Source organism: Notolepis coatsorum, assembly GCF_963971535.1.
Source record: "Notolepis coatsorum genome assembly, chromosome: 11".
NCBI classification, from domain to species: Eukaryota; Metazoa; Chordata; class Actinopteri; order Aulopiformes; family Paralepididae; genus Notolepis; species Notolepis coatsorum.
The window spans coordinates 93,062,393-93,084,494 of NC_140175.1; the positions used below are offsets into that span (position 1 = coordinate 93,062,393).

At 43.7% G+C, this 22,102-nt stretch overlaps 1 protein-coding gene across 1 annotated transcript in view; it reads right to left on the minus strand.

The window, feature by feature from the left end:
- The window catches only part of dym (dymeclin), a gene marked incomplete at its 5' end in the record, with an annotated part of 215,942 nt that overhangs the window by 40,286 nt on the left and 153,554 nt on the right, over nt 1-22,102 (minus strand). Inside the window, 2 exons of the mRNA XM_084325001.1 lie at nt 3,524-3,637; nt 15,931-16,113. Of these exons, the coding sequence (XP_084181127.1) occupies nt 3,524-3,637; nt 15,931-16,113 (297 nt within the window). The remainder of the gene's footprint in view (nt 1-3,523; nt 3,638-15,930; nt 16,114-22,102) is intronic.

Genomic DNA, 22,102 nt, shown 5'->3' on the forward strand with positions numbered 1-22,102 from the left:
CGCATGATGAAACACGCAATTAAGAGCGGCGGAGAGGAGAGGAGCCGCGCGGAGCCGGCGGATACGTGTTTCCTCATTGATTAATGTAGAGAGAGCGAGCGGCGGGACGGGAGGGTGGAGCGAGCCATCCCGCCAGGAGCACTAGGTAACGAGGCGCGGTGGCAGATTTATGCCTGCGCACCCCCCCCCCCCACGCCCACCACCACCACCACCATAACCACCGCCGCCCCTCGACTAACCCCCACCTCCCAACCCCCACTCTCCCATCTCCTTGAAATGTCATTACATGTTAAGAAGACGTAGCTGGCCAGCTCTGAAGGTTGCGGGCTCGGCTCTCGGTCCCGTGTCCCAACGGTTCTCTCCATCTCTCCCTCCCTCCCACTCTCTCGCTCTCATTCCTGCATTCAATCTTCTTTCCTTCACACCATATCCTGTTCCCCCTTTCTTCTTCACCTGCCCTCCTCGTGCCCCTACCCTCTTCTTCCTCGCGCCGTACAGCGTCCACTTCCCGTTGCATTTAGTCATTTAGCTGAACGCTTTTAACCAAATCGACTTACAAGCTCTGTACAACAAGTCAGCAGGAAGGGTGTAATTATGGCGGCTAAGGGTCAGTATTAGGGATGTCCGATATTATCGGCCGATATCGGCATTAAAATGTGATATCGGAAAATATCGGTATCGGTTTTCATTTTTTTTTTTACATTTCTATAACCTTTATTTACCCAGGCAAGCAAGTAAGAACAAATTCAGATTTTATTTATTTTCAAAAGTATGCATAATGTTGTGTTAATTCCACAACAAGAGATATGTAATGTTAATTACCTGAAATTATTAAATTTTTGGGGGGGGAAACCCTGCATATGCGTCCACCAATCTCACAAAAACACTGGCAGTGCGCCGGGAGTGCTGGCATGAAGCGCATCTTGTAGATGACAGAAATAAATCTACAGCCATCCTTTTATCGTTTTTTCCTGCCGCGGTTTTGCACATATTATAGCATATTTTAATAACTTTATTGTATATTAATTATATATATAGTTATTGCCTGACACCACAGTTCGCCCTTTGCTTTTTATTAGCTTTTTAGTAGTGTATTCGTGTAGTTATTATTATTAGTGTATTTGTGTTTTGTCGCGAATCTCAATGGCCCGTCTACTGTGGGAGACAGCCAAGACAGGCAGGCAGCTCCGGTGTCGGGTTACAAACAGAGTGGCAGATATGAATGGCTGTGATTGGTTGTCTGAAAATGAGCTCAGCGCATCGCTCTGAAAGTTAAGAAAGTTTCAACTTTCGGCCGCACAAAAAAGCTGAAAAAAGAAGCCGACTGCAGCGCATTTCCTATAGGCGGCGCATGCGGCCGCATACGCTCTCTCCCCATTGGGATACATTGAGAAAAGACGCGTGCGGTCATAAATATGAGGCAGGTGGATCCGCGCCCTATATCGGTATCGGTTGATTTCGGTTGATATCGGTATCGGAAATTAAGAGTTGGACAATATCGGTATATCGGTATCGGTAAAAAAGCCAATATCGAGCATCCCTAGTCAGTATGTAACATTGTTTGTCAAACAGTGTCGAACACGAGTGCTCCAGTCTTGAGTGCATAGCAGTATAGACATATTAGCATAGTAGGTAGTACTATAGGCGAGGTAGATTCCTTAGTAGCAAAGTGCATAATAGTAAAAGACAGTATGAAGGTAAATTCTTTTATAAATGTTTTTTATTATCTTACCGTACAGCGTCCACTTCCACTGTTCTTTTATTTGTATTAACTTTTTTATTATCTTACTGTACAGTGTCCAAATCCTCATTATCTTAGGGCTGGTAGTGTCCTGGCCTGTAACCATGTACCAACGGTACCGTACTGTACCTTCCCCACCCCAGTCCCCATTCTCCCAATCACACTATCAGCCACCCCTACCTGTCCTGTCCGTGTCTATTCGAATCCTAACGCATTTATGCGTTCGCGTTTTGCGCTCTGATTGGCCACTGACGTTTCTGGTCGCGCCAATCGTGTGACGGCAAGTTCTTTCGCCGGTTAAGCTTAGGCACTCTTTCGAAGTTGGTTAAGGTTAGAGTTTGTCTTAGAGCAGGGCGATAGAACGCCAGCCCTGATTCCAAACTCTAACCTTAACCAACTTCGAAAGAGTCGCCTAAGCTTAACCAGTGATAAACTAGGCGTTAGGTAGTTTGCTGCTGGTCGAGGCGGAAATGGGCACGTCACGCGGTTGGGCGCACATGTCACATGACCAGAAACGGCAGTGGCCAATCAGATTCGCAAAACGCGAACGCGGAAGCATAAATGCGTTAGGATTCTAATAGACGCGTCCTGTCCTCCTATACTCATCTGTTCAGCCACCCCTACCTACCTGTCCTCCTATACTCATCTGTTCAGCCACCCCTACTTACCTGTCCTCCTATACTCATCTGTTCAGCCACCCCTACCTGTCCTGTCCTCCTACACTCATCTGTTCAGCCACCCCTACTTACCTGTCCTCCTATACTCATCTGTTCAGCCACCCCTACCTGTCCTGTCCTCCTACACTCATCTGTTCAGCCACCCCTACCTACCTGTCCTCCTATACTCATCTGTTCAGCCACCCCTACCTGTCCTGTCCTCCTACACTCATCTGTTCAGCCACCCCTACCTGTCCTGTCCTCCTATACTCATCTGTTCAGCCACCCCTACCTACCTGTCCTCCTATACTCATCTGTTCAGCCACCCCTACCTACCTGTCCTCCTACACTCATCTGTTCAGCCACCCCTACCTACCTGTCCTCCTATACTCATCTGTTCAGCCACCCCTACCTGTCCTGTCCTCCAACACCTCCGGCTCCATCTGTCCCTGTCCTCCCGGCTTTGGGCCTTGTGTGTCTGTCTTGTGGGCCTCTAGGAACTGAACTCCAGACACTCTCAAACTAACTAACTGACTGTATTCTCCAGACACTCTCAAACTAACTAACTGTATTCTCCAGACACTCTCAAACTAACTAACTGTATTCTCCAGACACTCTCAAACTAACTAACTGTATTCTCCAGACACTCTCAAACTAACTAACTGTATTCTCCAGACACTCTCAAACTAACTAACTGTATTCTCCAGACACTCTCAAACTAACTAACTGTATTCTCCAGACACTCTCAAACTAACTAACTGTATTCTCCAGACACTCTCAAACTAACATGTATTTGTTTGTTTTTCCTAATAGGCAATGGCAACAGGACTACTTAACATCTTCCACTTTATAAAAGTATGTCATTGATCTCAAGCCTCGCCCCTTTTCTTGATCCTCCAATCACAACTGTTGCTTCCCTCAAACAGCAACAGTCGTGTTTGGAGGATCAAGAAAAGAGGGCGGGGTTTGAGATAGCTGAATTGCCTTTTTTTATTTATTATGGTGTGCTTTAGACACTGTACGTCTGTGTCAGGTTCAGCACCGAAAACACATTTGCAAAGTATTTTTTGTTTATGTACACATTTCCATTGTCTTCAGTGTTTAACATGTTTTTATGTTTTTTTACCTTGAGTCTGTCTTTGGGCAGGGCCTGGGCACCCTTCATGATCACTTCCTGAACCCGCTCCACAGACAGGTCACTTCCTGCCTGCTCCAGACGATGGCTGAAGAAACCAATCACCTGGGGGTCAGACAGTGGAAACAGCCAATCACATAACAGAAACCACATGCAAAATTCGGCGAAAATAGTCACATTTCACACTGCACAAATATTGATCATTTATTGGCGATATAAGCATTTCCCCCCATCCAAAACACATGTACAGTATACAGTATACCATGCAAAACACATGTACAGTATATATATATACAGACAACAATAAATAGCCCAGGCTTTTATTTGCTTCAATCACTTAAATCAATCAGCCTATATTTGGGACATGAGTCTATTGGACAGGACTTGAATTCCTTCACACAAAACTCTTGCTCAGCAAAGATCGGAAATACTATAAAATTGTTTACCAGTATGCATATTACTTATATAAAAATTAGGCTATCGAATAACACATAGATTATGAACCATTGATTTGAGTTGCCTCCTGCTGTCCAGCGCCCAACTCACACACACTCAGCAGCTCAGAGTCAGACCTTCAGCACTGGACAGCGCCCAGCTCGCACACACTCAGCAGCTCAGAGTAAGACCTTCAGCACTGGACAGCGCCCAGCTCGCACACACTCAGCAGCTCAGTCAGACCTTCAGCGCTGGACAGCGCCCAGCTCACACACACTCGGCAGCTCAGAGTCAGACCTTCAGCACTGGACAGCACCCACACACACTCAGCAGCTCAGAGTCAGACCTTCAGCACTGGACAGCGCCCAACTCACACACACTCAGCAGCTCAGAGTCAGACCTTCAGCACTGGACAGCGCCCAACTCACACACACTCAGCAGCTCAGAGTCAGACCTTCAGCACTGGACAGCGCCCAGCCCACACACACTCAGCAGCTCAAAGTCAGACCTTCAGGACTGGACAGCGCCCAGCTCACACACACTCAGATGCTCAGACTTTCAGCACTGGACAGCGCCCAGCTCGCACACACTCAGTTGAGTTAGACGAATAGGCCTACAGTGCTGCTGCTGACATACACTCTGCGATGGACAAGCAAACTCCGCTACCGTGGCCAGTTTGAGCCACTCGGAATTATTTTCACCAGACATTATGACCCTGGGATGTAGCTTACTTTAAAGCTTGTAATAAGCTTCCTCCCCACCACCACACAGTTTGGCCCTTTTACAGTCTTGAATTTCAGGTCGAACTCTTTAATCTGCCTTGGCGGACATGGCGATCAGCAAATGTGACTGACGTTTGAATGCAAGTAAATAAAATAAGTTGCTTCGTAGCATCAATGGCAACCAGATACATGTAAATGTTTTTATTGAAAGGATAAACCCCTTGAGATGAACCATCTCGTTTTGCGAGGGGGTCCTAATAAACAATGAATGTAAACCCGGCTTCTACATTACAGAATAATTTAAGTTTACCATTACTAGAATCTTTCCAAGATGTCTTTTTAAAAAAAAAAAGTGGGTTCACTTCCGTGATGAGTTGAGTCTGGTAGCGCTGCTCTGTCAGATTTCTCCCCTGTTCCTGACCACACCATATGATATCATGTTGATCTCATTGAAGTTAATCTCAACTCCCAGCTCTGCCATGGCCCACGGTGATGCCCTAACAACCCTTTTAATCCTGGCTTTTGGAGTTGTGACATTGGGATTGCAGCAGCCCTGCCCCGTATGATGACACACAGTGCAATGTGGGAGGCTGCGTGCATAGTAGCACCACGGCATCATACCATATATATATATGTGTGTGAATTATAAACCAGTCGTTGGGGAAAAGATGTTTAAAGGTTTTTTTCCATACTGAATGATAAATGATAAACACATCTCTGGTAAGCAATACATTTCAAGACTGCATGTAGGAAATAAGAATTCTCAAAACCCAACAGAGCCTGGCGGGACCTGGCTAGACCAATCAGAATTGGTCTGGTAGTGGTTGGAATCTATGATATTTCAGTCCCTGGCACACACTTAATTTATGAATTTTCATTTTGTTTAAAGTGCTGGCTGCATAGTGCATAGTCCTCTCTTTCGCTCTAATTTTCCACAATTCATGCTCAACTGCTGTTGCGTATGGACTAGGGGTGGAGCGGTACGCATTCGAACCGTACACCGTTCGGCACGACCTCCACGGTTCGGGGCGTGTGTGTATTGTTCGGTTCAGGGGATGCAACATTTATTTAATTTTTTTTTAAACTTTGGCCATTTCCCTGGCTCTTTTATACGTTTATCGCATTTATACTTGGTCAAGTTCGACCGACAGAAGCAGGCTGAAAGGGTTCAGATGGGGGGGAAGACACTCTGGGAAAGGCACGGCTGCAGTCCGGGATTCGAACTCGCTCAGCCCCAGATCCGCGCGAGCGCGGTTGTCCACGGCGCTGAAATAGCACTCGCGGTACGTGGTGAGCTACTGGAGCTCCCCGATGCAACATTTTTTAAATTAAACTTCTACTTCAACAAGAAGGCTAACATACAACTGTGTTTACTGACTCCAACCGGGACTATTGCCGCTTTTCCACTGCATGTTATCAACTAGATTCAACTCCGGTAACGTTAGAGTCGAGAAGGTCCGAAGGTACCACACGCTAAACTGTCCATGCGGACCCCCCAACCCATAGACAGTTCCAACTCACCGAATTACGTTAATCCACCACAGTTTCACAATAATTACTGTGTTGCACTCAATATTTAAATAATGTTAGTCTAAATAAATGTAGACAGACAATGTACATATTTTAAAAATAGAATGAACAGAGCAGTGTTGTTTTGAAACAGTACAGTGTGTTAGTTTGATTTATGCTGCATTTTATATTGATGGCATTCTAATTTGTTTGTTTATTAAAAAAATAACAGTGACACTTTTCCTTTTGATAAGAAATCCAGCCATATTCCTTTAATTGTATTTCAAATACTGCACTTTAATTTCAAGCGGAACATTTTAACATTGTTGATATTGTTTTTTTGTGTTTATTTTAAAGAAAGGAAAGTCTAGTGCTGGTTGAGCATATGCATACTTTATTTTGATGGCCTGTGAATGCAATGTAGGCTAATTCAGTCTGATTATCAGGCAAGGCTATATGTTACTGGCATTCTGGCTATATGTTACTGGCATTCTTGTCTAGCACAGTCTCTGGAGCGTAACAGTAAGAAGCATTTTGTATAAAAGTATTCTGTACTTCTGTATGACAACTATTAAAGAAACTTGAAACTTGAGAAACTTCTGAAACGTGTGATCAATTACTAATTTTAAATATTAATGATAGTAATAGGACAGAATAATTCACTTTGCCTTATTGTTCTCTGGGAATAAAGACAATGACCACCGTATTAGATATGGATTATGAACGATAAAAGTTTAGAGCTCAGTTTGAAAGTTTATGTTTGAGAGAAGAGGAAAGGAGACAAGGCCTGTGCGTTGTTGAGTTAATATGAGATTATATTAAGAGATTCATGAGATTAGATTAGAGATTAATATGAGATTATAGACTAATATGATATTATATTAGAGATTAATATGAGATATTATATTTTAGATGAATGATATTATATTAGATTCATGAGATGATATTAGATTAGAGATTAATATGAAATTATATTATATTAGAGATGAAGATATGAGATTGTATTATATTAGAGATTCATATGTCATTAGATTAGAGATGAATGAGATTAGAGATTAATATGAAATTAGATTAGATTAATGAGATTATATTAGAGATTAATATGAGATTATATTAGAGATTAATATGTAATTAGATGAGATTAAGAAGTAAATAAATTTTTCATAGTTTGTTCTAAAGGAAAATAAACTCTAGTTAGTTCTAGACCAATCCAGTAGTAATATTCAAGCATGTTATATTCTAGACCTATCCAGTTGTAATATTCAAGCATGTTGTTATGTTCACTTCTAGACCTATCCAGTTGTAATATTCAAGCATGTTATGTTCTAGACCTATCCAGTTGTAATATTCAAGCATGTTGTTATGTTCTAGACTTATCCAGTTGTAATATTCAAGCATGTTGTTATGTTCTAGACCTATCCAGTTGTAATATTCAAGCATGTTATGTTCTAGACTTATCCAGTTGTAATATTCAAGCATGTTGTTATGTTCTAGACCTATCCAGTTATATTCAAGCATGTTATGTTCTAGACCTATCCAGTTGTAATATTCAAGCATGTTATTATGTTCTAGACCTATCCAGTTGTAATATTCAAGCATGTTGTTATGTTCTAGACTTATCCAGTTGTAATATTCAAGCATGTTGTTATGTTCTAGACATATCCAGTTGTAATATTCAAGCACGTTGTTATATTGAAATGATTCTAGTCTAGACCTATCCAGTTGTACCGTGATGTTCAGTCACAATCAGAATTTCAGAAAGTCTGAATTTTTTGGGGGGTGGTTTATTTATAAAAAAAATGTCATGCCCGTTGAGAACTCAGTGGGGAAGATCATTCTACAAATTTGTCACTTAATATCAACTAATGGATTATTAGTCAACAAAGTCTTATGACTAACAATTTCTTAAATTGTGGACGGCTAAATATATTTATTTTTACCGCATATACTGTGTATATTATATATATATCCATATCCGTCTGTACATACCTGGATATAATCCTTTTTACATATCTGTAGATACGATATGTATATCTTTACATATCTCTTACTAGTTATGCTGGCCAGTAGGACTTACTACCATAAAACCTTTATACCTGTATCACTGTACACATTAATACTACAACTCTGTACAGACATTGGATTAGAGATTTTATTCAGTAGTACTAATTTATATATTTTATACCCAGTTTAGTCGTCCTTCCCCCCAAGGGCAGCCGGGAGCAGATAGGGGCTGCGGCATGGGGCCGCGCCCCGGGGACTAATCCAAGTGCTCCTTGTCCGTTAGCGATCTGTTGTGCATGTTTTTCCATTGGGTTTATCTTATCAGGAGGGGAAACCCTTGCGAGCACGGGGAGAACATGCAAAGGCCCGGGAGATACCCCACCTGGGTACCTGGCAACGCTGAAACCTGGTCCCCAAGCGGGAATCGAACCCTGGACCTTCTAGCTGTGAGGCGACAGTGTTAACCACTACACCACCGTGCCGCCCATTAATGTTAGCTGAGGTAGCAACGTTAATCAGTGGTATCGCTCGTTGTTCCTTGTTCAGTTCTCCATGAACACCACCACGCGCCCTGTTCCAGTATCTTTATGTACCGTGTTGCAGTCATTTAAACATTCCCTGCCTCTGCCTCCTGATCCCGATCCCGTCACATTCATGCATATTTCAGATTACAGATTCAAATGAACTTGTTTTAGACCTGCTCATCGATATATATATATATATATATATATATATATATATATATATATATATATATATATATATATATATATATATATATATATATATATATATAAATAATAATAAAAGAAATACTCAACTACAGCTTCAGTTGTCGGATGTCTACCAGGTTTTTAAACCCAAGCAGGAGAGATCACAGACAGCCGTATTTGGTGAACCCACACTGTGGTGTGAGGCTCTCTCTCTCCCCCTCCAGACATGTTTGATATTTGGTAATTAAAACTGAAGATATTACACATTCCTTTTAATGCTCCTTCTCTCTCTCTGCGAGGAGCTACATCCACAGGCAATGTGTTCTCTGCTCACTGATTGTAGCCACACCGGAGGGGAATTCAAACACGGCAGAGCCAACATGAGCCGCGTGTGTGTGTACTGTGTGCGCGTGTGGGTGTGTGTATGTACTTTGCTGTGCGTCTATCTACTGATCTCGTCATTAACTCTGAAGGTTTCCCATATGGGGTTAATTTAAAGGGGCAAAAAAGCAGTCCATCCTGAATCTCTTATACACACACACACACACACACACGTACACACGCGCGCACACACACACACACACACACGTACACACGCACACACACACACACACACACACACACACACACACACACACACACACACACACACACACACACACACACACACACACACACACACACACACACACACACACACACACACACACACACACACACACACACACATGGGCTTGCCTGAGCGGTGCAGGCATCAGAGCATAGCCTCAGGGGGGCCGGCTTCACTGAAGCACGCTAGCTACCTTGGACCCCCCCCCCCCCCCCCCCCCCCCCCCCCCTCTCTTACGTATGGATTGCACACAAACCTATGGCCATGGATGTACGAACACAGACATACATACACAAGTATGTGAAAACACACACAGACATGCACATGCATACACACGTATGTGAAAACACACACAGACATGCACATACATACACAAGTATGTGAAAACACACACAGACATGCACATGCATACACACGTATGTGAAAACACACACAGACATGCACATACATACACAAGTATGTGAAAACACACACAGACATGCACATGCATACACACGTATGTGAAAACACACACAGACATGCACATACATACACAAGTATGTGAAAACACACACAGACATGCACATGCATACACACGTATGTGAAAACACACACAGACATGCACATACATACACAAGTATGTGAAAACACACACAGACATGCACATGCATACACACGTATGTGAAAACACACACAGACATGCACATGCATACACACGTATGTGAAAACACACACAGACATCATAGGGAGAGTGGCTTTAGTGAAGCCCACTAGCTTCCTTCCTTCCTTCCTTCTCTCTCATGTCCCGAGGGAACGCTATATGACTAATATGACTGTGAATGACAGACTCTCTCTCTCTACCCCCCCCCCCCCCCCCCCCCCCTTCTCCCCAAGACATAACCATCCATACACTCAGGATGAATATTTGACACGTGGCCCCCAGACACTGAGGGACTGATTAATTCATCAATACTACTCAAGGAGCCTCGGCATGCAGCTGTACAGTGCAATCAGACACACGCACACACACACGTACAGACACACACACACACACACACACACACACACACGCACACACACGTACAGACACACACACACACACACACACACGTACAGACACACACACACACGTACAGACACACACGCACACACACGTACAGACACACACGCACACACACGCACAGACACACGCACACACAGACACACGCACAGACAGACACACGCACACACACACAGACACTAATGTTAATGATGCTGTGTGCGTCTGTTCCTGATCTGGGGCCTGTGTGTGATGGGCTAACTGCCTGCCTGGCTGGCTCTCCGAAAGGGGTGGTTCCCCATAGAGTCCGACGCTGGTAGAACAGCATTCCGATTCCACGGAATTCTCTCTGTAGAGCTTTTGATCTTGTCTTCGGGAAGGGGGGGGGGGGGGGGGGGTCGGGAATAAGAGTCACGCAGCGGCTTTTTATGTTTTGTTCTTCTCCTTCCTTCTTTTCTGTTGTTGTGAGGAAGTACTTGGGATTTGCTGTCAGCTGGAGGGAAGTGAGATGCCAGGGTTTCCCCCCCTCCTCCCCCCGTCCAGCTTCCGCCGCTTCCATCGGGAATGATATACCCAGGAGTTAAATATTGTATGGATTTATGAGATTCTAACGCTTAACCCTTTCACTACCACACCACCAAAGGATTAACCCTTTCACTGTGACAATACAGAAGGTTAACCCTTTCACTACTACACCACCAAAGGGTTAACCCTTTCACTGCGACAATACAGAAGGTTAAAACGAAAAACGCTGTACATCTATGCACAGTAAACATGTCTCTTTTTGCCCTTGAAACGAGGCTCCCCGGAGGCTGCAGGCGAGGATGGACCACGTGCGATGCAATGAGATCTTCCTGAACGACTTGGCCTGCTGTTAAAACTCATTACATTTACATTTAGTCGTTTAGCTGAATGCTTTTATTAAGCGACAAGTTCTGTACAACAAGTCAGCAGGATAGATATTAGAGGTACAACTCTGGCAGCTAAGATAGTGATAGCTATTGCTAGTAGAAGACAGTACGAAGGTTTATATACAGTATATATCGACTAAAAACACACTTCTTCAATCAATATCTGAAATGAAGGGGGGAAAATGTAATAAATAAAAAATTATACATATATCATTTTGATTTAATAAAATCCCCCCCCCACCCCATTTTTTGTCGATGGCAGACAATTGGGCGGGTTTTGGCAATCCTGACTGTGTGGGAAGTTCATTCTAGCATTGGGGAGCGAGGACAGGGAATAGCCTGCTTCTCTTTTGATGAAGCACAAACACCACTGACGAAACAAACACTGGCAAACTAAACTGCAGTGTGTTTTTAGTAGGGATGTCCGATATTATCGGCCTACCGATATTATCGGCCGATATTGGCATTAAAATGTGATATCGGAAAATATCGGTATCGGTTTAAAAAATATATATATATATTTATTTATTTTTCTTCTTACATTTCTATAACCTTTATTTACCCAGGCAAGCAAGTAAGAACAAATTCTGATTTTATTTACTGTCAAAAGTATGCATAATGTTGTGTTAATTCCACAACAAGAGATATGTAATGTAAAATACCTGAAATTATTCAGTTTTTTGGGGGGGAAACCCTGCATATATCGCTATCGGTTGATATCGGTATCAGAAATTAAGAGTTGGACAATATCGATATATCGGTATCGGTAAAAAAGCCAATATCGAGCATCCCTAGTTTTTAGTCGATATATACTGTATATAAACCTTCGTACTGTCTTTTACTAGCAATAGCTATCACTATCTTACAAACACTGGCAAACGAAACTGCCGCCTTAACCCTTTCTGCGCCAACAACAAGTTAACTCATGTTAGCCCGCCAATTGTTGAGCGCCAGACAACGAGTATACTCGTTATTGGATCAGTTTTTCTTTTATTCGCGATTTCCATTCATAATTCATCGGGGCAGCCTGTGCAGGCTGTTCTGAGTGTGTCTGAGATCGCAGACGGTCAATACCACCGCCTAATGCCTTGCGGCCGCTATTGCACTCCATTTGAAACGATGCAGTTTGATTTCTGGGCCGAGCTGAGCTGTGCGGGCGGGGTTTAAATACTCCGGCAAGACGAGCGCTTACAACGATGCATCAACTAGGCTGCCCCCCCCCCCCCCCTCGTTCATATGCAATGCCGGATAACGTGGGACGGACAACCGCGACAAGTACTTGGAATGGCGATCAGATAATTGGATTCTTTTTTTTTGCATTACATCAGAGACAAGGTAAGGACAGTATATATCCAATCTTGCGTTGATCTGATATTTTTTTCTCCCGCGATCGAAGCTGTCTGTGTGGAATGTGTGTGTGCTGTTTCTCGTTGGTCACATCACAGCACGGAGGGGCGCCCCGCTGCAAGCCCCCTTTCATGCGTGCATGAGGAGACATAATAACGATAATCTAGCGTTGATTTCAGGAATATTCGATAATCAGGCGAAAAATGGCAACGTGATAAGTGGATTTAACTAAAGGGCTGTTTTCGCGTCTTTTCCTGGGATTACTCAGAATCACTCAAACTATACTCATATTCACCACGGTATAAAACGGAAATGTACGGATGAAAAAATAATCAGTTTTTTGCATGTTGACCAGAAGAAACTCACTGACAATCGACAACGTTATTAGATCCATAGCTATAATATTTAATATAGTTTTAGCACTCGCAAACACGGCATTCTCTCCATTGAACAAAGCGCTGGCACAAACGGCCATACGCCCACAGCGACCTCTGGCGGTCAATGTGTTAATTTAGTCCCCTGACGACAACGACACGAAACGTCACGTTAATGGAGATCATGTGACACTAACGTGACGAAATTATTCATGCAATGTCGTTGACTAAAAACGATGACACAAAATGTTGCTTACAAAATAAAATCTTGCTAAACGTTTATTCAACATCAACTTCAACGTCAAAACTGCTTACTTGCCAACTAACAGGAACTCGTTTGCCGACAGGAAAGTAACAAACATAATTGTCCGTGCGGAACCCTTATCCCCAACACATAGTTCCATGGGTGAATTATTGTAATGTTGTGGGGTTTTGTGTGTCGCTCTAGCTGTATGGTCTTAGGAGCACCACTGGGTCTCTAAGGTGTCTCTCGGTGCCTCAGTACCTCCGGCTGCAGAAATCCCTTCCCCCTCAAAGTGAATCTGTCGTCGATTTGCTCGCCTGAAACCTATTGTTTCCCGTATTATAGCCAGGCCCAATGCACACCAGTAATGGCGATCGCGATGGAACTACTGGGATTATTCATTTTGGAGTACCTTCTGACAAAGGTAATTTCTATTTTAAGTCTATTTTACCAAACCTAAAACATGCTTTTGTATTGATCACAGAGTCATATTTTACCGAACCTAAAACATGCTTTTGATAATGATCGCAGCTTCGTAAAACGACCCCCCCCCCCCCTTCCCCCTTGATGACTTTGTGATGGGAAACATCTATATGGTATATACCTTTGATTTGGAAATAATATAGGTTTAAGGCAAGCAACCCGAACGATTTGCGCATATGCATATAACACGTCATATCTCACAAACTAGAAAACGAGACTGGATTATTTTGAAACGGGGCAATGTTTAGCGTGGAATAGCGCACAAATGAAAGTATGTAGAAATGAACTGGTTCGTCCCTGTTGGACTATAAATAGTGCCTGTCAAATGAGCCATACTATTGTCTCCATAGCTATAATATAGAATATACGATAACGCTGGTGCCAGGGAGTAAAGATGGAAAAACAGCGTGGCAGTCAATGAATTAAGAAGGGTCTTTGTATGGACCTGGCAGTCTGACATGTTATTTAAGCACTGGGGGAAAGTGACATAGATACTCCTTGTATGGACCTGGCAGTCTGACATGTTATTTAAGCACTGGGGGAAAGTGACATAGATACTCCTTGTATGGACCTGGCAGTCTGACATGTTATTTAAGCACTGGGGGAAAGTGACATAGATACTCCTTGTATGGACCTGGCAGTCTGACATGTTATTTAAGCACTGGGGGAAAGTGACATAGATACTCCTTACCATTTTGGCCGTGGCTTTAAACATCTTCCCATTAACAAGCCTAAACAAGCTGTTCACAATTATTGCCAAATTAATTAGCTTTGATTAATCAATTTGCTGTGCTTTTCGGAGCCAGGAACACTGCCTACCTAATGTACTGCCCAGTTTGTAAAAGTTTTCCTTTGAACTCTTGGGTGTGTGGGGTAGCCAGGCAGGGAAGGAAATTCATTTAAAATGTGGTTTAAAAAATGGCTTCAAAAATGGCGTCTTCAATACAAGGGAAATAAGAGGGGCTGGACATGAAATAATCCAAATTAGATTTAGACTAGTTTATTTGCAAATAACTTACATGATATGTAATAAACCATTCACAAATATGGGCCTTGCCTTCCAGTTTGTGTGTGTCTTGTGTGCAGCGATGCAGATAAAACATAATTTTGTGTGTGTGTGTTTGCATTCTGTTTTAAGTTCAATGTGTGGTGTTGTTGTTGTTGTAGTTGTTGTTGTCGTCTCCATCTGCTTCATGTCTTCCTATCTTGTAACACACTTTGCCTTGTGTTTAAAGTGCTCTATATTGACTTCACTTAAGTATTTTAATTTAGAAGACTCTGCATTGATTGAATTGAATTGCTGGTCCGTGTGCGTGTGCGTGTGCGTGCGTGCGTGCGCGTGTGTGTGCGCGCGTGTGTGTGTGTGCGTGTGTGCGTGCGTGTGCGTGTGTGTGTGTGTGTGTGTGTGCGTGTGCACTAAAAGATCCTTCACATGTACTACACACAGAACACGAGCTGCTACCGCCATGTGGAAACCGAAAAGATTCAAAAAGATTTGTGCCACATTCAATACGCCCACTTAACGAGTATGGGACAGTGCAATATAAAAAGGGCCGTGCGACACAAGATAACCTTAGTCTCATGGGACTGTGCCACATCAAATGGATGATGTTGGTTGGGCGGGAAGGAAGGGGTTAATCACATTGTCTCCTCTGATGTCTTGTCTGTGTGTCTGTCTACGCTGTACGATGGTTGTCTTATGCTTAGGCTTTACGCAAAACACATTTCCGTATCAACGAAATCACCGTATGTGTATCTCCGCGCCTAACATGGCAGCGGAGATACACACACGTCTGTCTCAAGACTAGTCCTGCATGTGTCAACACATGCGCATGTTGGTGTGAACTTATGTGTGCCATTATTACTACCAACTGTAACAATTGTGGAATATTACTATAATGAGCTGTATGTGTATGAACCAAGCATCACACTGTAACGTACCTGTACTTTATACGTGACTAATAAACGACTACTGACTACTACAACAGACAATAAAGAATGATCTCGTCTCATGGCATCTCATCTTACCGTGTCCAGGTTCTGCATGATGTCCTGGAAGGAGGGGTGTGTTCTGAACTGTTCGAAGAGCTCTCTCTTGTAGAGCAGGGCGTACACCAGGTTGGGGTTGTGGTGCAGCGAGTTGGACAGGCAAGAGTTAATGATCTCCAGCATCATCCGGATCACCTCCTCGATCACATTCAGGTCCTGGGCCTGGCGAGAGGAGGAGGAGGAGGAGAGGGAGGAAGATCGGTTAACTGATTTTCCAACGTATTGGTTTCACCTATAGTGTGTGTGTTCAGTGGTTTACTTCACACGGATGGATTCATTAACCGTTGAATCCGGTTAACCTTCTGTAGTGTGGTAGTGAAAGGGTTAATCGATGGATGGATGGATGGATGGATGGATGGATGGATGGGGAAAGGAGGAGGGAACGAAGATAACATGAGAAATTCCTTTATTGATCCGCTTGGGTGAAATTCTGGGGAAAACATAGCAGCATGGGGAGGGGGGGGAGGTACAGATATGGGCAGGGTAATAGTGGAAAGACTAGGCAATACAATTAGATCAGAATATAGAAATATGAGAAAAAATAAACAAAGATGAAGAAGAGGGTCTGTATGCCTTATTGGTTATATTATATGTCACAATAAATATAGGCAATAAAGAATTTGAATCTGAATATACAATGAGTAAGAATAAAATGATACACAAGGTGAAGTATACACAAGGCGCAGTATACACAAGGTACCCTAACTGACATGATGTAGGTTTTGGTGGTTAAGAGTCAGACACGAGGAAGGGAGGAAGAGGCAAATTAAGGAAATAAGAAAGGAAGGAAAGAAAGAAAGAAACAAGGGAAGAGCAAAGGAAGGAAGGAAAGAAGCAATTAAGGTAAGAGTGAAGGAAGGGAAGGAGGGAAGGAATGAAGGACATAAGGAAGGAGGGAAGAAAAGAGCAAAGAAAGGAAGGACATATGGGAGGGGCGGAGCTGAGCGATCATGGAGTAGACGTGTTTCACATGAGCTCCCTTCTACCGTGCTGAATATACGTTTCTCCCCATTAGTCTTTATTTTATTTTTATTTGTTTTTTATCTGTTTGCTAGGTCGTCGTATTTAGTATACATTCATCGACTTTTTTCGACTTTCTACGATGACGGGGGTGGAAACCAGAGCCATGACTGCACCAACCAGCAAACCATCACCGCCAGGCCTGGCCGCACCGTCGCCCGTTGTCGGGGAGTTAAGCGAAGCTGTGCTCTTGGTCATGACCAAGCTACACGCAGACTCTGAGACACGCATCGCTGAAGCACAGAAGAAAGTGTTGGCGGATTTTTGTGTCAGCCTCCGTCGTGAGATATCAGAAGAAATACGGCTGGCGGTAGTACCGCTGACAGACAAGATGGAGACGATGCACGCTGTCTCCTCGGCTAATGCTAACGAACTAGCCACGCTAACGACGGAGGTATCATTACAGTGCGAGAAGATGGCGGGTCTCGAATCCGCCCTGCTGGCTAGGCAGGCTGAAGTCAACAAACTACAGTCGGGAATGGAGGAGATGCAGTCCCGGGATAGACGCCACAACGTCAGGATTGTTGGAGTACCGGAGACCAGCGGTGAAGGCCGTCTCTCTGAGACCGTGCCCCGAACTGCTGCAGAAAATACTAGGGACGGACGTCCTCCCTTCGCCCCCTATCTGTGAGTCGGCCTACAGAGCGGGCAGGTTTTCTCCCGGCGTGAACAAAGAGCCGAGGCCCATCATAGTCAAGCTGAACAGACTCCAGCAAAGAGAACTCATCATGCGGTCGGCTCGTACCAGAAGGGGTAATCTGAGGCTTGGCGATCACAAAGTGGCCATTTTCGAAGACTTTACACCGGAGGTTCAAGCACAGAGAGGCGAATACAAGGTGGTCCTGACTAAGCTATGGAAACTAGGCCTGAGGCCCACGTTATTCGCTCCCGCGAAATTATCTGTGTTGGAGAAGGTCGGTGGTCAGCGTTTGTTTTGGTCGTTGGCTAAAGCGAAGGAATATCTCGCGGAGATACCCGAGTCTGTTGCTTGATATCTATGGCGGGTGAGTGACTTGGCGGTTTGGGCCTATATACATTGATTAGGCCGACTATTCACAAATACTTGCTGTCATGCCCAGACATGCTAACTGCCCAATGCCCATCCAACTAGCGGGGCTTCCCAATGACTTCTGTTACTTGCTAAAGCTGACCTCATGGTCATACTTGTGTATCGCCTCTTTGGAAGCTAACGAGCTAGCTGAACAATGTACATAATAGGCTAACGTGCTATCCGGATTCATCACTAGCTTACGCGCTAGCCTCGGGATAGCCAGCGGGCTTCGTCTATAGTCTGCGCTGAGACATTCGAGACCCGTTAATGGTTACGTATTTTGGTTGCTGTTGCTGTTCAAAGGGACATTGGTTTGCACAATTCAAGAGTGATCGAATCCCTAACTAACTTCTGGTATGCTTTTATTTTTATATCCAGGTTGTTTTGAGCTTTGGGATCCATAGTAGAAGCCAAGGTCGTTGAATATGCATATACAATATATGATAACAGGTTGGGTCGGGTATGGCTTGCACTTCATGGCTATATGGTTATATGGCCTGCACTTTAGCCATGACCCTCTTTTCCTTTCTTTTTTCTTTCTTACTGTCGCTGTTTTTATGTCATCTGTATGCGCGATTTAAATGTGATCCGATTCTACCTTGGACTAACTGCTGAATTGCCTTAATTTTGTTTTGAATTTTCCGTGATCCATTTATGCTATAACGTTGCGACATTAATATGCAGACTCCAAGGTAGATGGTTACAGGGTTGATGCTGAGTAATTATATAATAATTATTGTCGCTGTTTTAATGGCATTTGAGTGAGCAATTTAACTGTGATTCGATCCTACCTTGGACTAACTGCTCCGACCGATATCTTTATTGAAACAATGTATGATAACAGGTGGTGTCAGGTGTTGCTTATTACCATCCCCGGATTGATTAATTAATGAATGTGTTTAGTTCTATTCTTACATAGGTTATGTCATTTCAGCCGTTGTGCCTGATCAGAGGGACAGCTAAAGGGGTGCACTTTGACCATAACCCTTTTTTTCCCTTCCTTTTTTTGTCATTGTTTAATTGACATTGTTCACACAATTTTGCACAATTAACCTGTGACCCGATCCTGCCTTAGACTATCGGCTGGGGTGCTTTAATTTAATTTTGTTTTGAATTTTCCTATACCCTTTTAGGCTATAACAATGCGACGTTGAAGCGCAGATTCGGAAATAGTTGGCTGCAGGTTGATGTGGAGTTATTATTTAATAATGGCTATTTTTACCATTATGGTTGTCTCATGTTGGGGCCAGGGCTCAGGTGGGTTTCGACCGATATCTTTATTGAATTTTATTTTTATTATTATTTGTGTTTATTGGACTAGTGGGGGTTTACTCAGGGGTTTATCTAGAGGGGGGTTGGAGTGGGGAGCGTCTTATTGATCCATGTCTCTAGTGGGAAGTGATAGGAAGATGACCATCCTCAGTGGATGGGGCATAGGGTGGGGATTGGAGAGTGGGTATAGGGGGCCTTATAATAGGACGGGGGGGTTAGGGTTTAGAGTAGAAGGAGGGGGGGTTGTAGCTGGGGTGGTATTTTTATGTGTTTTATGTACTGTTGTCTTATATGTGTGTAATTGTTCCTCCTCTGAACTCCTGGGATTGACCGTTCGGGCCCGCCGGGATCAGCACCTCTGTACTCAGCCTGGCTGCACTGGTATGTTCTCTACGCATTTATACAAGCTCGACCATGGCTAAATTGAATATTTTAATTTGGAACGCAGGAGGGCTTAACGCCCCACACAAGCGTGCCAGTGTCCTTTGGCTATTGAAGAGGAGAAATATTGACCTTGCTCTCCTTAGTGAGACGCATTTATTGGTAGGTGACGTGTCAAGACTGGCAAATCGGCAATATCACGTTATCTCCTCATCCTCAGCCGATGATAAGACGAAAGGAGTAGTCATAGTTACAAGACGTAACCTTGATATCAAAATCTTGGATGTATGGTCGGACACGGAGGGAAGGATTACTATAGCAAAAGTTGAATTCTTGCATAGGAAGATGGCTATAATAGCATTGTATGCTCCTAACACATTTGATTCAGCGTTCTATAATACAATCACGAAGAATATGTTGGAACTTAATGGATACGCTCTCATTGTGGGTGGCGATTTTAATGCGTGCTGGGATGCGGAGATGGATAGGTCCGGGCCCTCTGAAACGAGCGACCAAAAACGGGCCTCTAAGGCCCTTAGGATGTGGGCCAAAGACACAGGGCTCACAGACCTTTGGCGCTTATGCAACCCCACCCTCAAAGATTACTCTCACCTGTCAGCCAGACACAAAAGCTTCTCTCGAATTGACTATGCATTCGCGTCCCCTAATATGTTTGATAGTTTCGATGTCTCATTGGTTCCCTTGGCTCTCTCAGACCACAAGGGGATTTTCCTTACGGCAACCTTTGGCAGGCTCTCCGCAAGAGCTCCCAGATGGCGTTTTAATTCGACCTTGCTAAAGAACGATGACTTCTGTTCTGAGTTCAGGAGTAAACTAGCTGAATTTTTGCAGATCAACGTTGGCACAGTAGAAGACCCTAGGGTCCTGTGGAACGCATTGAAAGGATTTATCAGGGGTCATGTCACACTATTTGCCTCCAATTTGCGAAAATCACGGTCAAAAAAGCTAGAAGGACTGGAATCATTATATGCGGACCTATACGCATCCTTGCAAACTAACTATAATGAACGACTAAACACACAACGTAAGATAGTCAAAAAAGAAATAAACTCCATACTTAAACAACAGTCTGAGTTCTTGATACATAGGACAAGACAAAATTACTATTTTCACGGCTCCAGACCTAGCCATCTATTGGCAATGAAAATACGCTCAAATGATCATTTCTCGGATATCCCCTCGATTAGGACGAGCCAGGGTGCAGTCACTACTGATTCGAAAAAGATCAATGACACTTTTAAAGAGTTTTACTCACAGTTATATAGCTCAGAGGGTAATCTTGATGACTCTAAATTTGAATCGTTCATTGGCGGGCTTGAGATACCCCACATTTCTGAGGAAGAGGCCAAGGAACTGGGGAGACCGATTACTCTCGTAGAATTGAGGGAGACGATTGTTGAAATGCAGAGGGGTAAGGCACCAGGCTGGGATGGTATTCCACCCGAAGTGTATTTAGCTTTCTGGGACCAACTGGGTCCATTGATGCTCGATATGATCAATTACGCTATCGAACAAGGGGAGTTCTCAAGAGATGTCAATATGGCGTTGATTTCTTTACTTCTCAAGAAGGACAAAGATCCCAATGATTGTGGTAGCTATAGACCCTTGAGTCTTCTCGGGGCCGATTTAAAGGTGTTTGCCAAGGTGCTGGCCCGTCGCCTGCAGAGATTTATGTCTGTATTGGTACACTGCGATCAAACTGGTTTTATCCCGGGGCGTCTGGCTGCAGATAATCTTAGGAGGCTGTTGCATGTAATCGATAACAGTAAAGACAATACAACTCCATCCACAGTTCTGTCTTTGGATGCCATGAAGGCGTTTGACAGACTTGAGTGGTCATACCTGTGGAAGGTACTTGAGGTCATGGGTCTTGGAAAGAGTTTTATTCATATGATTAAAGTCCTGTATGCCTCGCCGTCTGCGATGATACTGACAGGCAAAAACTGTTCCACACTCTTTCCAGTCTCCAGATCTTCTAGACAGGGTTGCCCTCTGAGCCCGGGACTGTTCGCGCTTTCCCTCGAACCTTTGGCCCAATTTATTAGGCAATCGGAGGACATCGTCCCCATAATGGTCAACAATACTCCACACAAAATTGCTCTCTATGCGGATGACCTGCTGATTTTCATGGACGACCCCTCCCGGTCGGCCACAAAATTATTGAGGATAATCGATGACTTTGGTAAATTGTCAGGTTTTAAGATTAACTGGAACAAATCAGCCTGCCTACCTCTTAATGAACTGGCCAAGGCGGTACGACTACCAGCTGATATCCCCATAGTAGAACATTTTAAATACTTGGGCATAGAGATATTCCCCACGCTGAACCAAACTACTAAGTACAACTTCACGGGTACTTATGATAAAATACGCCAGGATCTAGACAGGTGGTCGTCCCTTCCTAAC